Below are 26,241 nucleotides of genomic sequence, written 5' to 3' on the forward strand. Positions count from 1 at the left end.
CCGTGGCAAGCAGGGAGGGGGTGGACTCCACAAGAGGGAGGGAAACAACCTCCCATGGGAGACCCGGCTGCTGGAGGAGACTTTCCCCCTACTCCCTCACGAGCTGCGGTGCCGCCGGCAGGGACTCTGAGCAGCCCCAGCCAAGGGCGAGGCTGGGGGTTGATCCGAGCCTTATTTGGTGCTAACTCTGCAGAACCCAGCTTGGCATATGCCAGGAAAGCGTGTTGCAGACCCAGCACTAACCATCTCTCCCAAGGATTGCTGCCAGCCCCCTGCAAGTGGCAGCTCCGAGAGCTCCTGCACACACAGAGCAGCTGACCCCCCCGCACCCCATCCCAGCCCCAGCTATGCTCATGGGCATTAGTTCTGTCAGAGGCTGACCCTGCCAGCTGCTCACTAGGCAGAACCCAGGCAGGGGCTGAGCAGGTATCCTAGGCCTGGTGCTTAAATACCTGTAGAGGTGGCAGTCAACCCAAGAAGCCTCATTACGTCCCTGCCAGTAAACACCACATCGACACCATCACCACTGAAATAAAGACAGATTAGAACAGACGCGTCTCATTTCACTTCGGCAAGGTGATCGTCAAGCTGCATCTGCATCCGCAGAGAGAGAGCAAGGTTTCTAAAAAGCAAAACGCTATTCTGGCGATCTTAAAAAATTACGACCACCCCACCATCTACAGGAACTATTACAAAGCCCAGGCTGGATACGCCCTTCCTGGATATCACGGGGCTCCCGTAACGTACGGGGCTGGTGTGGGTGGAATATTTCGTAGCCTCTTTTGAAAGGCCGTACCGCTTTTGAGGAAGGGGCTAGAGATTATTAAACCCCACGTAAAAACGGCCGCTCAAAGCATAGCTAAAGATGTGGTTGGTAGGTCATGTCTGCCGCGCTGTTCTGGAGAAGGTGGGGAATACAGCCTCACAGGAAGGATCGGGGATGATGTACATTAAAAGGAGGAAGAGAAAGAGAAATGCCTCATACCTGTGACACACAGGTCCACCGAAACCCTTTTAAAGAAGGGCTTTGACACGCAGGGCCGGCCATAAGCGAAAGTCCAAGAGGAAGCCTGGGCGAAAGAGGAGATGGTCTCTGCCTGGTAAAAGAGAGAGATTTTAATCAACATGGCTTTTGTTCGCTGCGGGTCTGAAGAGTGCATCAAATCTGAACTAGACTTGTTCCAAACAGCCCCTGCGCAGACCAGAATCGAGAAAAGCATCTACACTGAGGTGCCGCCTCTATTGGCCTTTTACGGCGTCTGCCCCCGTTGACTTTTTTATAGCAGGGAATGGCATAGATGATATGGATTTAAACAACACACTGCTGTACCTGTGTTGCAAAATCGTAAAGGGAGACGGAACTGAACTCGTCAAGGACGCCGCGGTGGGCCTGGTGAATTACCCCGTGGCCTCTATTTTCAGTCAGTTGGATGTCACGCTGGGAGACTGCCTCATAAGCCAAAGCAACAACTGTTACCCTTACAGGGCCTTTCTAGAATCGATGCTCAATTACAGCGATGACATTCTCGCCACGCAGTTTTCGGCCGGCCTGTTTTACAAAGACACAGCCGGACAACACCAAGAAATGGAGCTGGATGGAGGGAATCTAGGGCTGGATGAAGCAGCACTTTCAAGCTGCCTCTCCTTCTATGCCCCTGGGCTCCATGGACTGGGTCAAGCAGCACTTTCAAACTGTTACCCTTATGTGTCCTAGATTCAGCACATCCCTATCCCCACTCTCACATCACAATTGTACTGGCAGTAACCTACTTGATGAGCAAACCCCACAGGATTTTGAGCGCTGCAGGGATCTTTAGCTTAGGTAAAAGAAGTGTTGCTGTAGAGTCAGGGCGGCTCTAGAAATTCCGCCGCCCCAAGCAGGGCGGCACGTTGCGCCGCTCGCGCCGCCCTTCCCCGGTCCTGTGGCCGGGGCAGAAGAAGCGTCGCGGGCGGTCCCGTGGTCCGCGGCTCGGTGGAGCATCCGCAGGCATGCCTGCGGGAGCTCCGTCCGAGCCGCGGGACCAGCGCGCCCGCCGCAGTCATGCCTGCGGGAGGTCAAGCGGAGCCGCGGGAAGAGGGGACCCTCTGCAGTCATGCCTGCGGCAGGTCCGCTCGTTCCGGGGCTCCGGTGGACCTCCCGCAGGCATGACTGCGGAAGGTCCGCCGGAGACAAATGCCGCCCTGCCCCAACAATGCCGCCCCACGCGCCTGCTTGGCGAGCTGGGGTCTGCAGCCGGCCCTGTGTAGAGTGAATGGGGGAAGCTAATAGCATAAAAGAAAGAGAGAGAAGCAACCAGCTTAACCATACAAGTTATTTATTGAATAATAGAGATCACTACACAAGGGGGGCTAAAGCAACAGAACATACATAATTAAAGGTTAATACCTAAGGTAGAGAGGAAAAGAGAGAGAGAGAGAGAGAGAGAGAGAGAGAGAGAGAAGGGGATCTCACCGCTCCCTGAAGCTTGAACTGGTCGGGGTTCCCAGGTGATGGTGGTAGTTCAGGGTCCTGAGGGCAGGAGACAGGCAGAGCCCCCAGCACGACCAGTCAGGAGATGGAGTCCCAGTGGAACTGATGCAGAGCTTGGGTCTATGCATCAGAACACTTGCTGGAGGGTGAGTAGGGGTTTTTGTAGAGAAAATACAATGATTCAAGGGAGAACACTAGATTTGTTTCTAGGTAAAGTGATGATTCAAGGGTTTTCTTTAGGCTAGACCAGGGGTAGGCAACCTATGGCACACATGCCAAAGTCAGCACGTGAGCTGATTTTCAGTGGCAGTCACACTGCCCAGGTCCTGGCCACTGCTCTGGGGGGGCTCTGCATTTTAAAACCCTTATTTACTTTACATACAACAATAGTTTAGTTATATATTATACATTTATAGAAAGAGACCTTCTAAAAACAATAAGATGTATTACTGGCACACAAAACCTTAAATTAGAGTGAATAAATGAAGACTCAACACACCACTTCTGACAGGTTGCCAACCCCTGGGTTAGACAATAGGAGCTGATCACTCTTGGCTATGGGAGATGTTTTCTTCCAGGGAGCTCACAGTGCAACTAGGCTGCTTCAGTATTTTGGACATCAGTCAAGGATTCCTTACTAGAATTGGTCTGATGACTGCTGAGCTGGGTGTGGGCAGGCATAGGTTCATTAACATCTGGAGCAGAGATTCCCATGATGCAGTGCGTCCCTGCTTTTTGTGGTCCCAGAGTTCAGTGTGGTTCTCTGTTCTCCATTCTGTATGCAAATTGAGATGTCTCCCTGTCCCATCTTTCATGCAGATGGGGCTAAGGGACTTGTCTCTGTTCTTCATTCTGTATGCTAATGGCGATGTCTTAGTCTTGTCACCCTTGTCAGGAGGGGTCTAGGTGTGCCTCCCATCCACCCTTCACTGTTCTCTGCAAGTTTTTTCCTCTGATGGGTTTTGGTTTAAGCAGAGGCCGGTGGAGGAGTGTGTGTGTCTTTCATGAGTCAGGCTGGATACTGCACCGTGGTTCCCCAAGAACACAGAGCTGACTGGTATCAAGTCCCCCCATTGATGGGGTGCTTGTGCTGAGCGAGTATCCCCATCACAGCCTTACACCGTGGTACCGGCTCTGATCTTCCATCCATTGCAGCTGCCGCATCAGTCGTTGTATCCAATAAATCAGCAGAACCAGACCAATTGCTTGTATAATTTGGAAACCAGTGATCACCACAATGGGGTGAAGCATGAGCTTCAAAAGACCTGTTGCACTGGGGCTCCACCCAAGCAAAGTCTCCCACCAGGAGTAATGGCCTGTGTCCTTACCTTCATGGCAATGAGACCCATTCCCAGTGAAATGGGGGAAACCTCCTTGTAGAGCTCAGGGTCGGCATTTAAATGTTGTACAGTCCATATAGGCACAGTAAACTTAATATCACGACTAACAATGGTGGTTACACTACACAAACAGCAATTAATGTAAGGCACTGTGGGTTGGATCCAATGTCCAGTAATTAATACAATATTACATCTTGTCCTTACACACACACATGCTTTGCCAACATAGACAATAACAGACCCCTCTTCCTGGATAACAACGAGGAACAGCGAGACTTATCCCCAGGTTACCCATTCATCCCAACCCTTATGGCTAGTTCCAATCAAGGGAGCGCTTAGAGGTTCAATGTGAGAGATATTCATGCCCTCTAAGTGGATTTGAACCTCCTTCGGAGAAGTCTGAGGTTGAAGAACCAAATGTTCTTGTTGATCGAATTTCAACACACGGGGTCCTGAAACTGGGGCTCTTAAATGTCGGAGGGAAGCAAGGTTTGTAATCAGAGGGTCGAAATTTAAAACTGTTTTTTTTGTTATTGGCCCAATTCCACTCTGTACAAACTGGGCTCAGGAAATCCCCCCAAAACAGCAATATGCCCAAATTGCTGGCATGAGCTTGTCACAATGTGTGCCCTTTAATGGAACTACCCAGTCTGGGGGACCTTGCTGAATCAAGTCACGTCCAGCTAAAGTCCAGTTCAGCGGTTCCCAGTTTCCGAGGAACCGTGTGATATTGTTGCCTGCTGGCGTGATCAGAGACAGCTGCAGTTCACCTCTGGGTAACGGAACGGAAGTGTCTGAGTTCCAATGACAATGATGTCAAGGCTCGTGTACAGGACCTGTGAGGGGGCAGAGAAGAGAGAGAAACTTCCCACACTCCCCCCCTATATACTGGGAGAATCTGGGACCAATATTGCAGGGTGAAGGACTTTTCTGGCCTTTTCCTGTCTTAACATCGGGGTAGGCACTGACCAGCCCACTCGATGTGTATTTTCCAATGGCTCAAAGCTGTTCCTTCTTGCTGGCCAAGAAGGGTGGCCAACAGGATAGAGAAGACAGTCTTGCGGGTCAGGTGGTTTATCCTTCCAGTCTTTGAGCCGTGAAGAATGAAACCATTTCCGCCAGGATTTTTCATTTTTCCCATTTAGGATTTCTACCTGACAAACACTGGGGCTGGCCCGATTCACAATAGAGCAGCGGCCATCCCAGGTGTGTGTAAAGAGCTGCTTAGCAGTGACAGAGGCAGTGTTGGTTTTAGTAGGGATGGCTTCCACCCTGGATCTTTCTAAAATAAAGTCAGTGGATTTATACACAGTTGAGAAACTTTGGCAACTAGAAACTGAACCAAATTTCTCAGCACCTACACTGTTGCTTGCTACAGGCAATGATTCATTCTGAGCTAATTTAGGTAACTCACTTCCACACCCTTCAGTTGCAGCAAACTGCTTGCAAAAGCTAGCATGAGGGTTTATTCCTTCAGGGGCACTTTTAGGCAACAATTCATTTTCCCCAGAAATTTTGTCCTTTCCCTTTGTAGTTAGGGGCTTCTCTACAGAAACATCTTACTGGGTTTCACTTGAGTCCAAAACAACTTCTGAGACAACTGACATATCCTTAATCAGCATAAACCGAGAGGCACATTCTGTCTGCTCCTCAGACAGAAGATTGGAGACAAACTCTCCCCCAACAGATAAACTGCCATTCTTAACAGTCACAAAGTTTGGAATTTCCTCCCCTTTGTTCCCAGACAAACGTTTGGAGATTGGGGTAGCTCCCTCTATAGGCAAGTCATTACCCCCAACAGACACAGGCTTAGGAACACTTCCTTCCTGGGTTTTAGTTGAGTTCAGAACCACATCTGGCACAACTGACAAATCCTCCATCAGCATAAACTGAGAGGTACTTTCTGCCTGCTCCACAGACAGAAGATTGGAGACATTTTCTTCCCCAGCAGTTAAACTGCTTTTCTGACTAGACAAACAGTTTCACCTTCCCTTCTCCTTGTCACAGACCACATGACTGTTCACAGACAAACACTGGGAGATTGGGATGGCAAATCACCACTTCCAAGAGACCAACCATGGGAGACAGTTTCTCCCTCATACCCGTTGAGCTGAACCTGTTTAGTGGTGGGTCTCCCTTCGGAGATCCTATCCGGTAGCAATTGGGCTAACAGACCTGGGTTCCCTATTGTAGCCCTCACAGTGGGTCTCCTCCATACGTTGCACTGACGTCTTGCGATCAGCTGGGGAGGCGCGTGGGGAACCGGGCTCCCCTACTGATTGTCAATCTCCCAGAGCCTCCACTCAGAAAAGGGGACAGGGATCTGGCTTTGACAGGGAGTGGGTGTGGGGGATGCCCTCCATACTGGTGCAGTGGGTTGTGGGGGAGCTCCCTGCATTAACTCCGTTTTCCATATGACCTGACAAAGTATTAATCAGGATGCTGAGGGGCTGGCGATCATATTTTCCCATATCCTCCCCTAAATTCACCAGCTCCTTCCAAATCATGTTGCTAAGGGTCTCCTTGGGTCGGCGCTGCCCAGGGTTGTCGGAGATAGGGGAATTAAGATTGGGAGGGTGCCCGGCCGAGTGAGGACCATTATTTGTAAATGTGATAGCCTGCATGGGCTCTGAGGTAGTCTTTTTGCTGACTTGTCTTTTTAATCCTATTTGTATGCATGTACCATTTTTGTATTCAAAGTTATGAATGTTATGAACATTGGCTGTGTACTGGCTTGATTTCTAAATAACCTTAGTAGAGCATTTGATCAGTTCCTGGAGAAAGGAATGTTGAAATTAAGTACCCAATCAAGAAACACTTAAAGGACAATGGATCTTGGAATGCTCCAAGCCACATAAGAAGTCTACTTGAGGACATTCAAGGTAGCATGTAAACAATGGATGCTACCTGTACAAACTGTGAGTCATGCATGGACATGTGACTTGCCCAGGTGACTCCAAAACTCCATCTTGGAGCTGGACTTTGCATAGGAGTAAGGAGGGAGTCTCCACCCACAAGAGAAAGTCTATTTAAACCCCTGGGAGATCCCTCCATTTTGTCTTCAGCTGGCTAAAGAGAAAGCCTCTCCACCCCCCAGGATACTTGAAGGAAACTGGAACAAAGGACAGTGTGCAAGGGGTGTGAGTGATTGCTGGACCCAAGCTAAAAGGAGATTAGTCTGTAACAGGGGGCATTCTGCAACTGCTAAGGATCTTATCTGTATTCGGTTTGTTTAGACATAGATTTGCGCATTTTATTTTATTTTGCTTGGTGACTGACTTTGTTCTGTCTGTTACTACTTGGAACCACTAAAATCCTACTTTCTGTATTTAATAAAATCACTGTTTACTTATTAATTAACTCAGAGTATGTATTAATACCTGGGGGAGCAAACAACTGTGCATCTCTCTCTATCGGTGTTATGGAGGGTGAACAAATTTATGAGTTTATCCTATATAAGCTTTATACAGGGTAAAACAGATTTATTTGGGTTTGGACTCCATTGGGAGTTGGGCATCTGAGTGTTAAAGACAGGAACACTTCTGTGAGCTCCTTTCAGGTAAACCTGCAGCTGTGGGGCAAGTAATTCAGATCCTGGGTCTTTGCTGGAGCAGACGGGAGAGTCTGGTTCAGCAAGACAGGGTGCTGGAGTCCTGAGCTGGCAGAGAAAGCAGGGCTAGAAGTAGTCTGGGCACATCAGGTGGCAGCTCCCAGGGGGTTTCTGTGATCCAAACCGTCACACCTATATAATGCACAGACCCCCTATCGCGCACACACACACACATACACAAAACCCCAGCAGCTTTATAAACACACCAAACCAAGTTTGCCACCAAATACTTTTCTCTCACACACAAAAACAGCAGCTTTATAAACACACCAAACCAAGTTTGCAACCAAATACTTTTTAATAAATCCACATGCCTTTAAAAGGCACATGGTTGTTCTGCTCCCCCCCCCCCCCCACGTTTGGGCCTTCAGGTTAAAGAACAAGCAAAAACGTTAGTTAGTATTACTCCCAAATCCCTATACAACCTGTGTAATACCTGAAGTGGTTTTTTCTGTTTGTTTTTAATTTAACAGTATGAAGCACAAATATAGTGAAAAATGTTTTTTTACCTTGGCCCTAGTTGTGAAATGCAGCTTCAAGTTACTGGTTCCATGCTAAACAGATCACACTGCAATAAAGATAGGCACCATTATTTTGTAACACAGCATGGCCAAAATACCTGAGGTTTTTATACCGTCCTAACACTTTGTTTCAAACACATTTCAAAATAGTAGTTACCAGGTTAATTTAATCACCACAGCTCAGAAATAATAGATACTTAAGGACTTTAGGCAGCCCTCCCCTAGCATTCCCTTTTGCAATCTGGGGTGGGGGTGGGTCTGCACAACTGGGCTTTTTTTTCTTTTAGTTAAAATACGTTTCCAAGTGAGGGCCCTTTGCAGATATCAATGAATGTCTTGGGGCTTGTGTTTTTTAAAACATGTTTCTTTCATGCTTAAAGTTTGGCGGGGGTGGGGGGGAGTTTCTAGAAAGAATGACCCATAGCATTCCACCAGCTCCTGGGCCATATTTAAACTGTCCAATAGCATCTGCGAATTCCTGAGGTTTTCTTTCATTTCATATTAATCAGAATTCACCATCTTCACCCATCCACCCCCTTACCATGGGTGCACACCCATCAAATTTAACCCTATGACAACAAGAGTGAGTAATCACAGTCACCCTGGCTAATTCAGTGGGGGTGTGGTTAAAACCATTCAGTTCAACAGGATAAGTCAGCTCTATTGTACTCAAATACATGTCTGAACCATCCCTGGGGTTTTTTTTGTTTTGTTCTGGGGTTCTTTTGTTTTTTGTTTTATTGTAAACACATTTTTAGGATTTTTCCCTCCCACAACATACAGTTCAGGTTTTTGCTGTAAATGGTTCTCTTTTACACAAAAACACAAGAGCTACGTTCTCACAAACTATTTATTTTTTATTTAAAAAACATACAGCTCCTTGAAAACAAACTAAGATGCTCATTAAAACTTTTAGCTCACTTAAGGGCCAGAGACCTTCTAACAGAAACACAGATAGTCACAAAGTCCTTTTCAATTTTTTTTTAAATTTACAGCTACCCTCACCATTCTCTAACTTAATCCTTTTAGATTTCTTACAAATAGTCTTTTTCTTAAGCAGGGTTCTGTAACTTTTTGTGCGGACTAGACGGACAATATAACGCTGTAAGCAGCCATCTTCCAGTTTGGTCATTTTCTTTAAAACACGGTCAGGGTCTTCATTGAATTGCACAGCATTTAACAAGATCACCCCTTGCGCTAAATGTTCTTGGGTCAGGCACAGACATTGCATAGCATAACCTATGGCAATAACAGTGTTTAATAAGCTTTCCAAACACAGCTCAGCACACAGGCCAAGGAACTTGCAGTTTATATCCACTGAAGTCCAAGTCATACTGCCACTGGGCTGGCGCATCTATGACACAGCCCTCACAATCTTCAAAAAGCTTTTCCCTAAGGCAGTGTTTAAGGACAGCATAAACAGCAGCCTGTACAATAGTCCACATGACTTTTTTACGCTCACAACGTGGCACTGGCTCAGATAGTTCCATGCCACGCCTCCTGTTAAACACATAGCTGTCATCCTCGGAGTCCACTTCAACAATTTGTATCGCCATTGAGCAAAAACAAGGTGGGCCCAGTTCATCTTTGCTGCTTGATGCAATGCTGTCCGGGGCCTCTAGAAAGCTGTTGAGAGATTTTCAGACAAGAAACAAGTTCCCACTGCTTGTTTTTTAGATTCACACAACCCCTGGTTCCTAACCCATTACACCCCATCATCATCCGTCACTTCCTAATCATTCATTTACCTGTGCGACATCTTTTCCGGTCACCTCACCTTCCTCCTCTGGGGGGGTGTCTCACAAGCAGTTGGGTTTCGGTTTGGGTTCCGGCGTATCCATCCACAGTGTAACCTCAGTCGCTCCCACCTCCTCCTCGGAACTGTTGCTGATGTAGCACTTTCTCCGTGGATGGTCGAAGACTCTCGGGGCTAAAACAAAGTCCGAAGTTCTCATAGGGGTGGTGAAGGAGTCCATGTTTCCACGGTTTCTAAAACACACGATCTTGGTAAAAGATGGCCTCTTCTGCCTGACACTAGGACTTATGGGGTGATGGTTCTGTGCTCTGATTGGCAGAGGGCACTGGGAGGAGTTCTTCGAGGAGTCACACCACCCTCTTCTGGGCAGTTCACCCAGTCCCAGAACCTGCCCTATTTTGGTCAAATCTGCTCTTGGGGTGGACCTATGTGTCCAAAACCTATCACAATTGATAGAGGGCGATGGGAGGAGTTCTTAGAGGGATCACACAAACCACTTCCGGACGGATCACCCCACCCCGGACTTCCTCCTCGTTGGTCAAATCTCCTCTTGGGGGTGGTCCCCAACAGCTGAAACCCAACCTGATTGGTAGAGGACAGTGGGAGGAGCTCTTAGAGGGGTCACATGGGGCAGGACTTCTGGTGATAGGTGGGCAGGGTTTAAGGCGTCAAGGGGTGGGGTTAGGCTTTGACTGACAGTAGCGCCTTTATACTACTAAGAGCAGGATGAAGTCCAGCTCGAAGAAGTGGGAGGGGGGGTTACTTTGTAAATTATCAGCTTGGTCTGGGACTGCCTCTGCTGCTCTCTCAAGCCCCGATAGTACCTCTGTAAATAGAAGAGAACCAGTCTCGGATAGATCTCTGTCCAACAGCCTCTGTGAGAAAGGCAGAAGATGAACACACAAAAATATTAGCTTCTCTTTAATTGCTCACAGGCTTCTGATCTCCATAAAGTGTCTTTAGTGTTTGTCTATGGGTACGTCTTCACTACCCGCCGTATCGGCGGGTAGCAATCGATTTCTCGGGGATCGATATATCGCGGGGATCGATATATCGCGTCTCATCTAGACGCGATATATCGATCCCTGAACGCGCTCCTGTCGACTCCGGAATGCTACCAACCCGAACGGTGGTAGCGGAGTCGACATGGGGAGCCGTGGACATCGATCCCACGCCGTGAGGACGGTAGGTAATTCAATATGATACTTCGACTTCAGCTACATTATTCTTGTAGCTGAAGTTGCGTATCTTAGATCGATTTTCCCCCATAGTGTAGACCAGCCCCAAATCCCTTCAGTTACTTGCTCTTCACAAGCCATCTCAGCACTTCTACTTTCCCACTTACATGCTACCTGCTGCAATTTAGGCTTCTGTTTACTCCCCACCCTGCCTCTTTTAAACAATTTGTTCAGTTCAAATAAACTCTTGCCTCTTGCTATTATTAGTGACTGTCAAAGTTAGACTCAGGACTCACAGTTTGTCAGACCACTCTGTTTTATTAGCACAGCGCTCTGCTAACAACACCCAGATAATGTGAGCACCACGCAAGACACAAACTATCTTATTTATACAGATAAAAGGGTGAGAACTTAACAAGATAACAAAGGAAGCAGAATCAGATAAGTTTACCTGGGCTAGGCATGCATATCTTATTTCCTTACTAACTATTACTGATCGTCTGTTAATGTTTCGCCATTAGCACCATTGTTTATGCCTAATGTTTCTTTTCCTGGCACCTGTATTTCAACATTTCTTACTTCTGCTTAAAGGTACATACAACATTTCTTTAATCCATTCTTATTTTTACAATATAATTCATTTTACTTTCACATGACCTTGCTGGTTAGGAGCTCGCTTCACTACAGAGCCAATGTAAGGAGCTCAAACTCCCCCTCCCTAAGCAAGAGCTGACCCATGCAGTTTGTCCTCGACAGTGATGGGGGGAGGGGAGAATCGGTTTTTAAAGGGAGCTGGGGAGTTTTCTGACAGCCAAAGTCACATGTTGGGCGAGCCCAGGCCCTGCAGCCGGAGTGAAGGAAATTCTGGCTGCAGCAGCCTTAGTCCTCTCTTGCTCTGTGGACTGGGGCTGTGAGAAGTGACACTGGCTCCGCTTGTGGCCTGCAGTTCAGCCTGAGACTCTACTCCAACCCCTGCCCACCCTTCTTGGGCTGACTGCCGCCTGTACAGGTATTTAAGCACCAGGCCTGGGATACCTGCTCAGCACCTGGCTGGGTTCTGCCTAGGGAGCAGCTGGCAGGGTCAGCCTCTGACAGAACTAATGCCCATGATGCGCGGGAGGGGTTGGACTGCACACTCCAGCCCTGGGATGTGTTTCCTCAGCACCTGGCTCTGTTTCCTCAGCTCTGGCACAGCCCTTTGGGGCATGATCAGCTGTTGAAAGCAGGGAGGCTCAGAGCTGGAATTTCGTAACCCCATGAGCATAGCTGGGGCTGGGGTGGGGGTCAGCTGCTCTGTGCGTGCAGGCATGGGCGCCAACTTATATGGGCTCCTGGGGCTTTAGCCCCAGGAATATTCACAGACAGGGGCTCTGCTCCAGCAATATCTGGAGCTAGGTTTCTCCCCTGCTGTGCGCTGCTGGCAGCCCAGAGCCTTTTAAATCCCAGCCACCGCAGGGAATAAGAGGGCTCTGGGCTGCCTGCCGCGGCGGGGAGCCCAGAGCCCTCTGATTCCCGGCCGCGGCTGGGATTTAAAAGGCTCTGGGCTGCCCGCCGCAGCAGACAGCCCAGAGCACTCTGATTCCCGGCCACGGCTGGGATTTAAAAGGCTCTGGGCTCCCCGCGGTTGCAGGCAGCCCAGAGCCCTTTAAATCCCAGCCGCGGCTGGGATTTAAAAGGCTCTGTGCTCCCCGCAGGCAGCCCAGAGCCCTTTAAATCCCAGCCGCGGCTGAGATTTAAAGGCTCTGGGCTGCCCGTGGCGGAGCCCAGAGCCCTCTGATTCCCGGCGCGGCTGGGATTTAAAAGGCTCTGGGCTGCCCGCGCGGTGGGAGCCCAGAGCCTCTGATTCCCAGCCGCGGCTGGGATTTAAAACTCTGGGCTCCCGCGGTTGCAGGCAGCCCAGAGCCTTTAAATCCCAGCCGCGGCTGGGATTTAAAACTCTGGGCTCCCCGTGGTTGCAGGCAGCCCAGAGCCCATAAAATCCCAGCTGCGGCGGAGATTTACAAGGCTCTGGGCTGCCCGCCACGGCGGGGAGCCCAGAGCCCTCTGATTCCCAGCCGCGGCTGGGATTTAAAAGGCTTTGGGCTCCCCGGGGTTGCAGGCAGCCCAGAGCCCTTTAAATCCCAGCCGCGGCTGAGATTTAAAAGGCTCTGGGCTGCCCGCCGCGGCGGGGAGCCCAGAGTTCTCTGATTCCCGGCCGCGGCTGGGATTTAAAAGGCTCTGGGCTCCCCGCGGTTGCAGGCAGCCCAGAGCCCTTTAAATCCCAGCCGCGGCTGAGATTTAAAGGGCTCTGGGCTGCCCGCCGCAGCGGGAAGCCCAGAGCCCTCTGATTCCCGGCTGCGGCTGGGATTTAAAAGGCTCTGGGCTCCCCGCGGTTGCAGGCAGCCCAGAGTCCTCTGACTCCCAGCTGGGGCTGGGATTTAAAGGGCTCTGGGATCCCCGCGGCTGCCAGCAGCCCAGAGCCCTTTGAATCCCAGCCTCTGGCCGCTGATTGCCCCCTCCCCAGACCCCTGCCCCAACTGCCCCCCAGAACCTCCACCCCCTATCTAAGCCCCACTGGTCCTTGTTCCCCGATTACCCCCTCCCGAGACCCCTGCCCCTAACTGCCCCTTGGGACCTCAGCCCCTATCTAAGCCTCCCTTCTCCTTGTCCCCAACTGCCCCCTCCTGAGACCCCACCCAACTTCCTCCCCCAGGACCGCACCCCCTACCTGTCCCCTGATAAACCTCTTAGACTCCCATGCCTATCCAATTGCTGCCTGGCCCCTGACTGCCCCTTCGAACTTCTGCCCCATCCAACCCCCCCTGCTCCTTGTCCCTTGACTGCCCCCCGGAACTCCCTACCTCTTCTCCAACCCCAAAACCGCTTACTGTGCCACTCAGACCAGCGTATCTGGCTCCATGCAGCTCCAGACAGTTGCTGCCATGCTCCCCCATGGAGCCCACAGCCCTCTCCCACCCCCAGCACCTGCCTTCCAGATTTGAACACCTCAAAATTCAGGAGTGCTCAAGCTCGGTTTGGGCAGCTTTTACTTCATTTCTCCCAAATCAGTTTCCCCTGCAAGGTGCCAACTGAAGGTGTTGGAGAACAGAGAGATCAGGTGGCCTCCTAATGCCTGGAAAAGAGACAAAGGCCGGAGGAGGGAGTGTCAGTGCCTGTGCGGACTTCTGGGAAGTGCACGGTGTGGAAGGGAATGCTGTGATGCTTTGGAACATCTCCATACAAAGCCAGTCAGGACTCTGGGGGAGCCTCCTCTCTCGGAGCATACTGTCTCCAGGGCAAGAAGCTTACACCTTCCTGGGTCTGACCTCGGAGCATTCAGCATGCCCTTCCACACTGTGCACTTTCCAAAGTGAGTCTGCCCAGGCTGGTCCTGGGGCAACCAGAGGTCGCTGCACCCCAACTCCGCAGTCAGATGTGACTCTCAGCCAGACAGTAAAACAGAAGGTTTATTAGATGACGGGAACACAGTTTAAACAGAGCTTGTTGGTACAGAAAACAGAACCCCTCTGTCAGGTCCATCTTGGAGGGTGGGGAGCCCAGAACCAAGTTCTGGGTCTCTCCCCATTTCCCCAGCCAGCTCCAAACTGACACTCCCTCCTCTGGCCTCTGTGTCTCTTCTGGACAAGGAGGCCACCTGATCTCTTTGTCCCCAACACCTTCAGTTGGCATCTTGCAGGGGAAACTGAGGCACCCACACAGTATTCAGAGAAAATATTAAGAACATTCCCACTTCATCACAACAGGTGCAACAAAATATAATACTGTATATTGAAGTAGGCAAGTGCTGCTTCTGACTTTCCACTTTTAATTGACCCTTGTAATCTTGTGGCACTGACGCGTTGTAGCTTCATTTTATATCGGCTTACAGGGCGGGAGCGGGGGGGCACCACCATTTTGGGCCCCACCAAAAATTATACAAACCTGCCGCCTATGCGTGCAGGAGCTCTTGGAGCTGCCACTTTCAGGGGGCTGGCAGCAATCCTTGGGAGAGATGGTTAGTGCTGGGTCTGCAACAGGACTTCCTGGCATATGCCAGGCTGGGTTCTGCAGAGTTAGCACCAAATAAGGCTCAGATCAACCCCCAGCCTCACCCTTGGCTGGGGCGGCTCAGAGTCCCTGCCGGCGGCACCGCAGCTCGTGAGGGAGTAGGGGGAAAGTCTCCTCCAGCAGCCGGGTCTCCCATGGGAGGTTGTTGCCCTCCCTCTTGTGGAGTCCACCCCCTCTCTGCTTGCCACTGCCCCCAGCCTGCCAGGAACGACTCACTTCTGACTCCCAGGCCCTGCTGACCAGCTATGGCTCCTGCCCGGGCCAGGATGGCAACACCTCACGGGGCAGGGAGGTTCACACTATGGCTGGGGAGAGGATACCCCAGAACCAGCCCTGAGGGTTTTCTCCCTCCTCCTACACTCTGCAGGTCACTCCAACTGGGTTCTGGCTCCCAGCCACCGTGCGATATGGCTGCTGCCCCCTGCCCCTAGAACCCCTCCCCGATTTCCCCCTGCCCCTCCTCCCAGCACAGAACTACCCCTCAGCTGGGACTTACAGCAGGGCGGGCGGTCCAAGCCTCCTGCTCTTCTCCGGCTTCACTTGTCCATCATGTATCCCAGGGGAGGCAGGCAGGGCTGGTTATTTAACAGCATGCAGGGCACCAGCCACCATTTGTATTTCTGTCCTTCAAGGTGCTCCCCGCCCACAATCCATCTGGGCAGAGTTGGGGAAGGAGCTATGTGGAGAGTCAGTCCCCAAAATTACTGAGCCCAACAGCTGTGGGACGGGTGTTGGGTTCTCAGGGCCTCACTGCAGGGTCGTGGAGATGACGTTTTATAAACATGCTCCTGGAAGACCAATAAGCTGCTTCTACTACACAGCCACTTCCTAGGGGAATCCAAAGGGACTAGGTTTCATTTGGGACACCTTCCAGAAAGCAGCTAAGGAGAGAGGTGCTACATCTGCCTTGGGAACACGTACTTCCAACAGATTCTCTGCCACCCAACTGGGAAAAGTCTCCATGTGTGTCAAAGACAGGAGAGCTTACGGTCCGAAACATCTAATTCCTGGAAGCTGAGAGGGAGAAGTTCTGGGTTATACAGGCAGTCAGACGAGATTCTAAGGCCAGAAGGGATGGTTGTGCTCTATGACCCTTGCTTGCTGACATCCCCCAGTTCAGAGTCCGAAAGGGAAGAGTTCAAAGGGAGGCTCAAAGCACTGTTGAAAACCAGTCAGGCTCTCCAGTACCTTAGAGCACCTTCAGACATTGCCACTATTTGCATCTCTCCGATCCCCCACTCATTATGAATGGACTTAACAGTCTGTATTCAGTGCTCCTTAGCATGTGGCTTGGGATACCCAATGACAGCTGGCTGAGCTTTTCTGGTAGTTCCACCTGTGTATTTATATAATCCAATTACCTCATGGTGCTTCCTCACCCAACGGCAAGAGACAGAAAGCAGAGAGGAAAAACTATTAAACTGTTCCACAAAATACCGAGCCATATAAAGTGCAATGTTACCACTGAGGCTAAAAAATATTCAAGGTTCACATCAGGGTGGCTGCGTGTTTAGTGGCCTAAACACCATGACTGTGGATGTGATAGACCTCAACCTCGAAACACTGGATGTAGGCAAAGGGAGTGCTGAAGACAGCTCTAAATCAACAGAGAATCAGGCTAAAGACAACTGTTAATGTGTTAAGGAACCAAAAAGGATTGATTTGTTATTTAACAGCCCTGCTGCTAACAAGATGGAGGGAGAGAGTTGGGGTTTTTTTGGACATTTTCACTGGCTGGTAAATTGTATTATCCCATTTCCCAGACTGACTCAAGGGCGGGGGGGGGGTGTCAACCCCTTCCCCCAGCAGCTTTAGTGGAACTGAAATTTACAGGGCTGATTACTTCCGTATTTGTTCTGATCTATAGCAGCTGGGATGACCTCCCAACTCCAGGGGAAGAAGTGACTAATTATTGTCTCTCAGCCATCACAAAATGTTGCAACTGCTATAAAATAAAGGGAGTTTCACACCTCTGAACAGGAACTGGGAATTGCTTACAAATTAGTGTCTGGAATCCAGAGGCGATACCCTAGCAGATAAATTAAAGGGTAAGTCAAACATTGGTCATTTGTGAGTGTCCTAAATAGAGATCAAATTTTCTGATCTACTATCTCCTTCCACCACCTCTAATTCTGTTTTTATTAAAGGAGTGATTTCCTCAGATGCATCTTCCTCCCTTCCCTCTGGAGAGTGTATGTCAAAATCTCATTGTGTATGATCAAAAAGGAAGAAGATTCTGTACACAATGATTAGCCCTGATATTTTAATGGAAATACTGCACTACAGACAAGTTTACAACATTTGTATAGAAATCATCACATGGATAGGTGGCCAAGGATCACATTACAGAATACAAAAAGCAATTTAAAGTAAAAAGAAATCTTTGCTATTGTACAGGCTGGGATCAGAGCTTGGAGCTCAGATGTCAGACATCGGGAGGGATGAAAGCTGTAGGTGAAAACCCTGCTGCAGGAGGAGATCTTCCTCGCTGGTAAAGTCTAAATTATCCAGACTTCCACTTCCAGATCAGCTTTAACATACATTGAAAAGAAACACCTGAGGATTGGGTGAGGCGCAAGGGAGAGTGTGTAAAACCTTTGAAATGGAAGAGGACACAATAAAACCCCCTTCCTGTCTGAACACAGCAAAAGGAGGAGAAATGGGACAGGTAACTTATTGCTGGCCAACTCTGAAAACTCCCCCGCGGGCTCTTTACTCTCTTTTCCTCTCTCCATAGGAGGCTCCCATTCATCACCATGGCTGGAACTACTCTCTGTACATTGGCTGCCAATGACTAGTGACCCTTAGAGGCCATGCATTTTCACCACTCTGCTCTCCCAGGCTGCACAAAGGCTGGAGTGCTTGCCCTCCCCCAATTTCTCCATCTCTCTGCCAGGGAAGGTAAGAGAACTCAGTTCTGAGGGGAAACCAGCTGTCTTGAAATCCCTGGAACAGATTTCAGAAGTGGACTTTGAAAAGCAGCAAATCTGCATTCACAGCTCTCCAGCTGAGACAACGGAAGCTGTTCAGGCACAACTGGCAGCATTGTTTTGTGCAAGGAAAAGATGCCTCCTTTGAGGAGGAGAGACAGTGCAGTTGGGTCTGTCGTGGCTTACGAAGTCCATGCCAACTTGTCTGAAAACCAAAATCTTCCAATGCTTAAATATATGCCAGCACTAAACTTCTATGCTTAAAAAAATATATATCCCATTTGTGGATTTCACTAGTGAAATGCGTCACACAGCCTACCCGCCTTGCCTCTCACTCTCACTCACACACGCGCACACACACACACACACAGCAGCTCTAATGAAATACTGGTTTGGTACTTAGGATGTTTTCTCCAATACTGAGAGGGAAAATATATAAGCACAATCAACCCCAGCTAGGTAGCTCAGCAACACTTCCCAAAAGCAAAGGTTCTCTGAGCTGGAAGACCAGGTGGATAAAAATTACCCACCCAAAAAAATAATTAAAAAAATTAAAAGTTATATATCTTAACAGGCTGCTTAGAACATGGTCATGTTCACCACAAAACACACACATTGAGGGGAGAAGGCGGAGGCAGATTGTGAAGCCAATAATAAAATGGTCAAATGTCCCCTCTCCACACTACAAACTGCATGCTGCATGGTGCCTTTCAGAACAGGAACAGGGCCGTGGGTGAGCGAGTGTCTTCCTCAATAAGAACCAAGACGTATTTTTTATTTACAAAAGAAAGGAGAGAAAAGTTTCCACACAAAAGCACTACAATGTTAACTCCCTTTGGTAAAAAGTGTAATAAATGGCTCCCTAGGTCTGTTTGTAGGTACTAACTCTCAAGCCACCTGGTACTATGGTACTCAAGAAGCTGGTACAGTTATGCTAGCACATCAAGCAAACTTCCTTTAATAAAAAACAACAACAAAATTGACAATATGTACATTTATTTACAAAAAGGAAGGGGAACATGTTAAAATTGTGTTGTTTCTGCTGTGTGTGCATATGTGTGTGAAAAGCTGGTGCATGGCACTAGGAAAGACTAGTAAAGAAGCAGATACAAAACAATCCCACTGGCACTAGAAAGGACAGACTAATCTGAACTGGCTGAATCAGGAGTCCAGCAGGGTGAAGGAAGGAGGAGTCGAGGGTCAGATCCAGGAAATGGTGTTCTCGACAGCTGGACTGCACAGATGGGTGACGCCGGGTGAGATCCTGGAAAACCTGCAGCAGCCTAACAGAGGAGAATCCAGTTGTGATAGGCACCTCTGGGTTTCAAGACATATCTGAGCATGTAACTTTAAATGCACCACTCCGGTCAGGATGTATGCAACATCCAGTTCTCTTCCCTTGAAGCTCAGGCCATTGAGGAGCTAGTCTCAAAACTGCTGGTGCGTACGAGCTAGCTGCATTTCTCTAGGATCACTCAGTTCTGAAAAGGGTCCTTCCCTCCACAGTGCACGCTGAAGTCAAAGGCCTGTTGGCAACAGTTCCAGCTTAGGTTTGTAGAGATTCGTTTTCCTAAACTGAATCCTGCTGGTGACAGACTGTACCAGCTTCGCACTAGTGAACTGGCCATGTTACGGAGATATACAGTGAAAGGAGAAAGGCATCTTCCTCGTTTCCTTGATACACACATACGCACACACACCACGTGATCTTCCCTCACTCAGGGACTTTACGGTGTCTTGAATATTGTGCCGTATTTGACACAGTACTTGTTAATGCTGACAAAGTGCAGGGTCTCTGTATCACAGGTAGTGGTACAGGGCACCAAACCCTCCAACCCTTCTCCCATTAGTCACTTGTTTGTCTCAGCTGCCATTTCACGGGTCACATGTTCCTTGGTCCATTTGTCCACCCAGGCTTGGAACCGCTGGTGCAGCCGCTTGCTCACTCTTTCATGGGACTACAAAAATGGGAGAGACAAAAAAATAAATAAATAAAAGGCTATAGTCACCAACATTCAAGATCATGAAACACTTAAAAAGTGAAAACAAATCCACTTCCCTAGGCCAACAGATTTGGGATGTTTAGCTCTGGTGGGGAACTGGCAGTACAAACACTGACCCTTACCGACTGATCAAGGGAAAGCCTCAATAAATTGGAGGCAGCGTCTGAACAAGCAGGCACAGCCATCCTTATTCCCCAACTGGAAATCCCCAAAAGCCTAGTGTTAATGAAAATTAAGTCTGTGAAATCAAGTGCTCAGAAGTCATCAAATTCAAAAATCATCAAATGTTTGTTGAACTCTGAACTATAATGTTAACTCTGCCACAGTGTATATCCTGTATATTTTATGGAATGGATTCAACACTGTGTTAATGAACAAAACAGGGACACACAAAAAATACATGTGCACCAGAGCAGAATTAAACACTCAATAGAAGTAACTTCCAGAAGTTCCTGACTTGACTGCTTGATTATAACCCTCACGCTGCAATAATGCTAAGCTTCTCCTATCTTTTCCTGATTAATGGCAGTGTCAGGTGATGCAAGACTGTAGTCAGTCTTCAATGCAGGTGTTTATAAAAAACAATACAGAAAAAGTCTCACATGCGTGCAAGAATTCCAGCTGGATTAGAAGAGAGGGATGCTGAGATGGATATATTTGTTCCCAACCTCTCACAGCACATGCGTACATGCACACAGCACCCCACTAAAATAAAGTTATTTGTGGACTGAAACAGAGCCTAAGAAATTTCAAACCAAAAAGGAATCTCAGTAAAGTTATGAGTAATTTAATAAAGGGTTAGTTGAAGTTTAACACTGACTTAATTACAGTGGTCAGTCCCGGTAACTACTAAATGTAACCCTTCTGACCCTCTGAGTTGGCAGCAACAAGGGCCAGGTTCAGTATCTAGGGGTTCCGTTTCAATAACTCAAAGCAAAACCGGCTCGAGCCCCCACCCAGTGACCTGGGACAATTACATACCACCCCCCGGGTGCCTGTAGGAGGCAATACTTCCCCTCTCGCAAGCACAGAGTCTGAGGGTACATCTAGACTACCCGCTGTATCGGCGAGTAGCAATCTATTTCTTGGGGATCAATATATCGCGTCTCATCTAGACGCGATATATCGATCCCCGAAAGCGCTCCCATCGACTCCGGAACTCCACCAGCGTGAACAGTGGTAGCAGAGTCGACAGGGGGAGCCGCGGACATCGATTCTGCACCGTGAGGACGAGAGGTAAATCGATCTAAGATTCTTCGACTTCAGCTACGCTATTCACATAGCTGAAGTTGCGTATCTTAGATTGATCCCCCCCACAGTGTAGACCAGCCCTGAGTGTAGCAAAATCCTTTTAATAAAGGAGGGAAACAATGTGGCATTATGTTGGGGAAACACTACATACAGGATTCATAACACAAACCATGAGCAAAAGACCCACTCCCAAGTAAGTTTGGCAGTATCCTTTTCCCCTCAGGGTCTTAAGTCCAACCACCCAAAAGATCACCCCAAAGTCCCAAAAGTCTCTTGAGTCCAGCAACCCAAAAATCACCCAAAAGTCTCTGTCCCTGGTCAGTGCAGCCCCAGCGTTCAAAAGTTTATCTGAAGAGTTATACCCCTCCCCGACCTCCAGCTGGGTGGAAATGGGGGGGGGAGAAAGGGGCACAAGGAGTGTTAAGGGGCACCTGACATGATCCGAGGCTGACTGCCCTGCCTCTCTGTGGGGTTCTGCTGCAGCCTTCACCATGAGCCGCTCCACTCCACCAGCCGTCCCATGAGCCACTCCAGCCGTCCCACGAACTGCTCCACTCTGTCCCGCTTCACTCCACTCGCCATCCCATGGTCTGCTCCAACCGTCCCACAAACTACTCCGCTCTGCCAGCCGCTTAGCAATATATCTTCAGGCTCCCCCACTAGTTAACACAGCACTCAGTGATCTCAGTTCTGAGTAATTTTAGCTCTTTAGTGACATCTATGTGACAAAGCGGGGTTTGTTCAAACCTCTTCTCCTGAACATAATTCTGCACTCCGCAAGCTGTGACAGACATTTCAGAAGGTGAGGGAAGAGGAGTTTAATGCATACAGACATATCAACCAAGGGTAGATCTATTTTTTAAAGTACATTTTTGTATTGAAAAGAAAAGGTGGAAAAAAACTTTGCATAGAGGAGTCTGATTCCTATCTTGTATCCATATATTAACATCTGAAATAAAGATATAACCAAAAGACATGTTGTATAATATGTTCAAAAAGGGAGAGAAAAGGAAAAATAAATCCCAATAGTCAAAATAAGGTGTGTGGGGGGGGAAAGTTCCTAGTTGCAACATATTTTGTCTCTGCTACAGCATATCTGCTGTTCTTCAGGGGCTAAAACTCCAAAATTACTCTGACCAAGAAGATTAAAAGGTAATGGTAATTTGTTTCTTCTGATAAGCCAGTAATGGGATTCCAAACCCACAGCAAATTATCTGAGGTCCTAAAGATATAAAATGTCCAAAGACATGGATCTGAGTAGTGTGGAGATGGTGAAGTCCTTTAAGTGTCTGTTCATTTTATCAGGGTGCCCTAAAACCCAGCAAACAAGGAACACAAGGAATCATCTCATTCAGACAGCCTAACAACGGAGTAGCTGGTACACAGTTCCTGTGGGCCACCTTCCATAACTGAAGGTGCAGGAACCTCGTTGACAAAAAGTTCACTGGGGGAAGATTGCAATGGTTCAAAGAACTCACACTCTTGCATACTCTCGAGGACCCAAAATGGCCTGGGGGCAATGTTGGTCAGGGAGGATGTCCAAAAAATGGGCAATGTTGGTTAGTGAGGGGCATAACTAGAGCAGCTAAGAGTGTATCCTAACTGCAGCACATGCTGCTAGGACTTTGGTAGGACCCTCAGTGAAAAGTAAAGAAACTTACATATACTGATGGAAACCCCAACCAGTGCAAGTGACCTGTTCTCCTTTGCCTGAATTTTGCCTGGGGCACAGTGGACAGGCAGTTGCATGGAGGTGTAATTTACATCTGCTATTCCAGGAAAAACAGATCTGTCCCAATCTTTTCTACCTGGAAGCTCAAATATTTGATTTTGGACATTGCACAGCTGTGGGGAGGACATGAATTATCAACTCTTTTTTTCTTCAGTCTGAATTTCAATTCTTATTGGCCTTACAAGTAACACCTCCAACTACTTTAAATTTGTTTATTGACTTGATTTCAAGCTGACTGTGTCCCTTTATTAAAAAATACCCTCTCCTCCGCTGCATTACTAATCCACTTTGTTATTAAATTATAGAATTAATGAAGCCTAATTTACTAATTATTATCTATTCTGTTTACTTTTTGCAGTCAATTCAGCTTGGCCAATGAGAATGGACTAGTCAATTTCACTTGTATTTAGCATCAGCTCCGGATCTGGGATCTCAGGTGATTGGACCACATTGCAATAGTTTGTGCATCACTCTTCAAGCAGATAACAGCAGGGCACAGAGCTCTTGGTTTGCTAACATGCTCAGTGCTGGAGGAACAATAAAACATCCATTTGGAGGGACAAGGGAAACATAGACTCATAAGACTGGAAGGGACTTCAAGAGGTCATCTAGTCCAGTCCCCTGCTAACCTGCTCTTAAAAATCTCCAATGATGGGAATTCCACAACCTCCCTAGGCAATTTATTCCAGTGCTTAACCATCCTGACAATTAGGAAGTTTTTCCTAGTATCCAACCTAAACTGCCCTTGCTGCAATTGTCCGATTGCTTTTTGTCCTATCCACAGAGGTTAGGGAGAATTATTTTTCTCCCTCTTCCTTGTAAGAACCTTTTATGTATTTAAAAAATGTTATCATGTCTCCTCTCAGTAGTCTTTTCTCCAGCCTAAACAAACACAATTTTTTCAATCTTCCTTCATAGGTCATGTTTCCTAGACCTTTAATCATTTTTGTTGCTCTACTCCAGATTTTCTCCAATTTGTCCACATCTTTCCTGAAACGTGGCACCCAGAACTGGGCACAATATTCCAGTTGAGGCCTAATCAATGCAGAATAGAGTAGAATTACTTCTTGTGTCTTGCTTACAACACTCCTGCTAATACACCCCAGAATGTTTGCTTTTCTTGGCAACAGCATTACACTGTTGACTCATAGTCAGCTTGTGATCCATTATGACCCACAGATTCCTTTCCCGTTCTCCTTCCTAGGCAGTCATTTCCCATTTTGTATGTGTGCAACTGATTGTTCCTTCCTATGTGGAGTACTTTGCATCTGTCCTTATTGAACATCCACCTACTTTCTTCAGACTATTTATCCAGTTTGTCCAGATCATTTTGAATTCTAATCATCTCCTCCAAAGCACTTGCAACCCCGCCCAGCTTGTGTCCATCACAGATTTTATCTGTTTATTCTCTATGCCATTATCTAAATCCTCAATGAAGCTATTGAACAGAACTGGACCCAGAATGGAAGGGGCACTAAAAAGCAGTTTCCCCAAGCTGATAGCTGCCCCAGGGGCACGTGAAATGAACCCGAGCACCCACCCTGCCCGCTGTGAAAGGCCCAGCTGGATAGGACCTGGGTGCTGCCCTCAGGGCCACCCCCTGCCTTGTGCCCCCAACGCTCCCTGCCTGGGGCACAGCTCAGGGCTGGCACAGCCCCAGTCTGCTCCCGCGTAGCCCAGCACAACCACGGTCTCGCCGGCGCCCCAGGGCACGGAACAAGCGAGTCGCCGGAAGCTGAGGCTCACGCCCAGACTGAGGCTCACCTGACCCGGCACCTAAGCCACCAGTAAAAACACTTCCCCCAAGCAGCCCCACCCGCTCCTTTATTGAGCCTGGAACTATCGCGAGAGCGGCCGCGCACAGTATCCTCCCCACTCCCCCCACAGCTCATTCTCACGAGATCCCCGCTGTTTTTCCTTTATTGCCAATACCCAAAGTCTCGCGCGAGCTGTGTCAACTAATCGGACGGGCGGAACTCATTTCCAGTCTCGCGATGTTTGGTGATGGCTCCGCCCCTACGGCCCCCTCCCCGAGTCTTCCTCGTCCCCCTCCCCACGTAGCGTTAATATGGTCGCCAGCGATGGACTCTGCAAGGCCAGGTCAGTGCGAGCCGGGCTCGGCGGGGGAGGGGCGATTCCGCTCCCGAAGGGCCCCGCCTCTGCCCAGCGCCCCCGCGTTCCTGGTCTGGTGCGACCCCCCCCGCCCCGCAGTTCGCGGCCTGGCTTGTACCTCGGCCCCAGCTGCCCCGGCCTGGGCCCGCGACCCCCGCTCGCAAATGCCCCCGGAGTGATGGTTATTGCCCCCGGTGCCTTTATCGTCTCATCGCCCCCCCCACACGGACCGGGTCCGCTTTCGACGCCGTCGCTGCCACCACCACCCCCCCCGCAGCTGCCTCCGCTATCTCCCGTCCTTTGTTCGGCCCCTTTCCGCTCTCACCGGCTTGCACCGGCAGGCTCGCAGTCCCCTGGCGGGGGGGCTCGGCCGAGTCGGGGTGAGTGACTCCCTTCTCCGCTGGGCAGGGCCCAAGGCGGCGTGGAGAGCCGCCCGTGGGCACCACTGAGCGGCACCGCGAGCAGCTGCCCCCGCGCTCCTGGCACCGCTCCCTATAGATCTAACGGTGCTGCGTAGCGGCCCCTGCTGCTGCCCCGCACCCCATCCCAGGGGAGCTCTCAGCCTTCACACCCCCCCCCCCCACATCTGTGCCCGCCTTGTCTGCACGCCTCTCAGCTGCCGATCAGGGACCCGTGCTGCTGACTTCTCCCCGCCCTCCACAATAACTGCCCCCCCCCCACCAGCAAAATGGCCAAAAAACTATCCTGTGATTGGGGAGTGGGGGAAACAGCTATACCGGACCCTGAGCTGAGAAGAGCCCTCAAAACACCTGTTATGAATGGGTTGGAGGAGTCCCAGCGAACATGATGTACTGGGCCCCAAATTTCTCAAGACAGGCCTTTCTGTGACCCAAGTCTCTCAACTCTTATTGGGTTCTTTTCCAAGTCATGGATCAGAAATGGGTTGAAAACAATGGATCTCATACTTGTACTCTTCTTGGGTACCTTTTACAATAGATAGGCACAGAGCAAACAGGGCTTTGTTTTTAAACCTTTAATTGAAAAGCTCACCGTGTAGATAACTGAGTCCTATGTAGTTCATTACTTCAAAAGGTTGAAGGGCGTAGGTTCATGCTGTTACTATTTATTAAGCTGCCTCACTTTAAATATTTGTGAATAGATGCCCCATCTCACTAAGTATCTCACTCCCTTTTTTAAAAGTAGTATCTCCAAATCCTTCAGTTATTTTTGTTGACCATTTCTGGTTCCTCTTTAAGTTCATAATCCTGCGAACATTTAAGCACGTGAGTAACATTTTGCCCATAAATGGACTACTTGAGCATGTTTGCAG

General features: G+C 49.0%; 2 protein-coding genes across 13 annotated transcripts in view; both read left to right on the forward strand.

Moving 5' to 3' along the window:
* Positions 1-18,192, forward strand: part of LOC120373111 (maestro heat-like repeat-containing protein family member 1) — a 53,131-nt gene extending 34,939 nt beyond the window's left edge. For 2 of the 10 annotated variants that reach the window (XM_039491007.1, XM_039491006.1), the window contains one exon: positions 16,790-18,192. Coding sequence is in view for 2 of the 10 variants with exons in the window: in XM_039491006.1 (XP_039346940.1) it covers positions 16,790-16,827 (38 nt within the window). In the remaining 8 variants the exon portion in view is untranslated. Of the gene's footprint in view, positions 1-15,852 lie in introns of all 10 variants that reach the window. The other 8 variants (XR_005585397.1, XR_005585393.1, XR_005585392.1 and 5 more) reach the window with 8 other exon arrangements.
* A 6,593-nt stretch (positions 18,193-24,785) lies between these two features.
* IREB2 (iron responsive element binding protein 2) overlaps positions 24,786-26,241 on the forward strand; it is a 37,188-nt gene continuing 35,732 nt past the window's right edge. Inside the window, exon 1 of one of the 3 annotated variants that reach the window (XM_039491010.1) lies at positions 24,786-24,938. In XM_039491010.1, coding sequence (XP_039346944.1) covers positions 24,833-24,938 — 106 coding nt within the window. In that variant the 5' untranslated portion in view covers positions 24,786-24,832. Of the gene's footprint in view, positions 24,939-25,078; positions 25,331-26,035; positions 26,195-26,241 lie in introns of those variants that run through there. The other 2 variants (XM_039491009.1, XM_039491011.1) reach the window with 2 other exon arrangements.

This window comes from Mauremys reevesii, linkage group 10 (assembly GCF_016161935.1).
Source record: "Mauremys reevesii isolate NIE-2019 linkage group 10, ASM1616193v1, whole genome shotgun sequence".
NCBI classification, from domain to species: domain Eukaryota; kingdom Metazoa; phylum Chordata; order Testudines; family Geoemydidae; genus Mauremys; species Mauremys reevesii.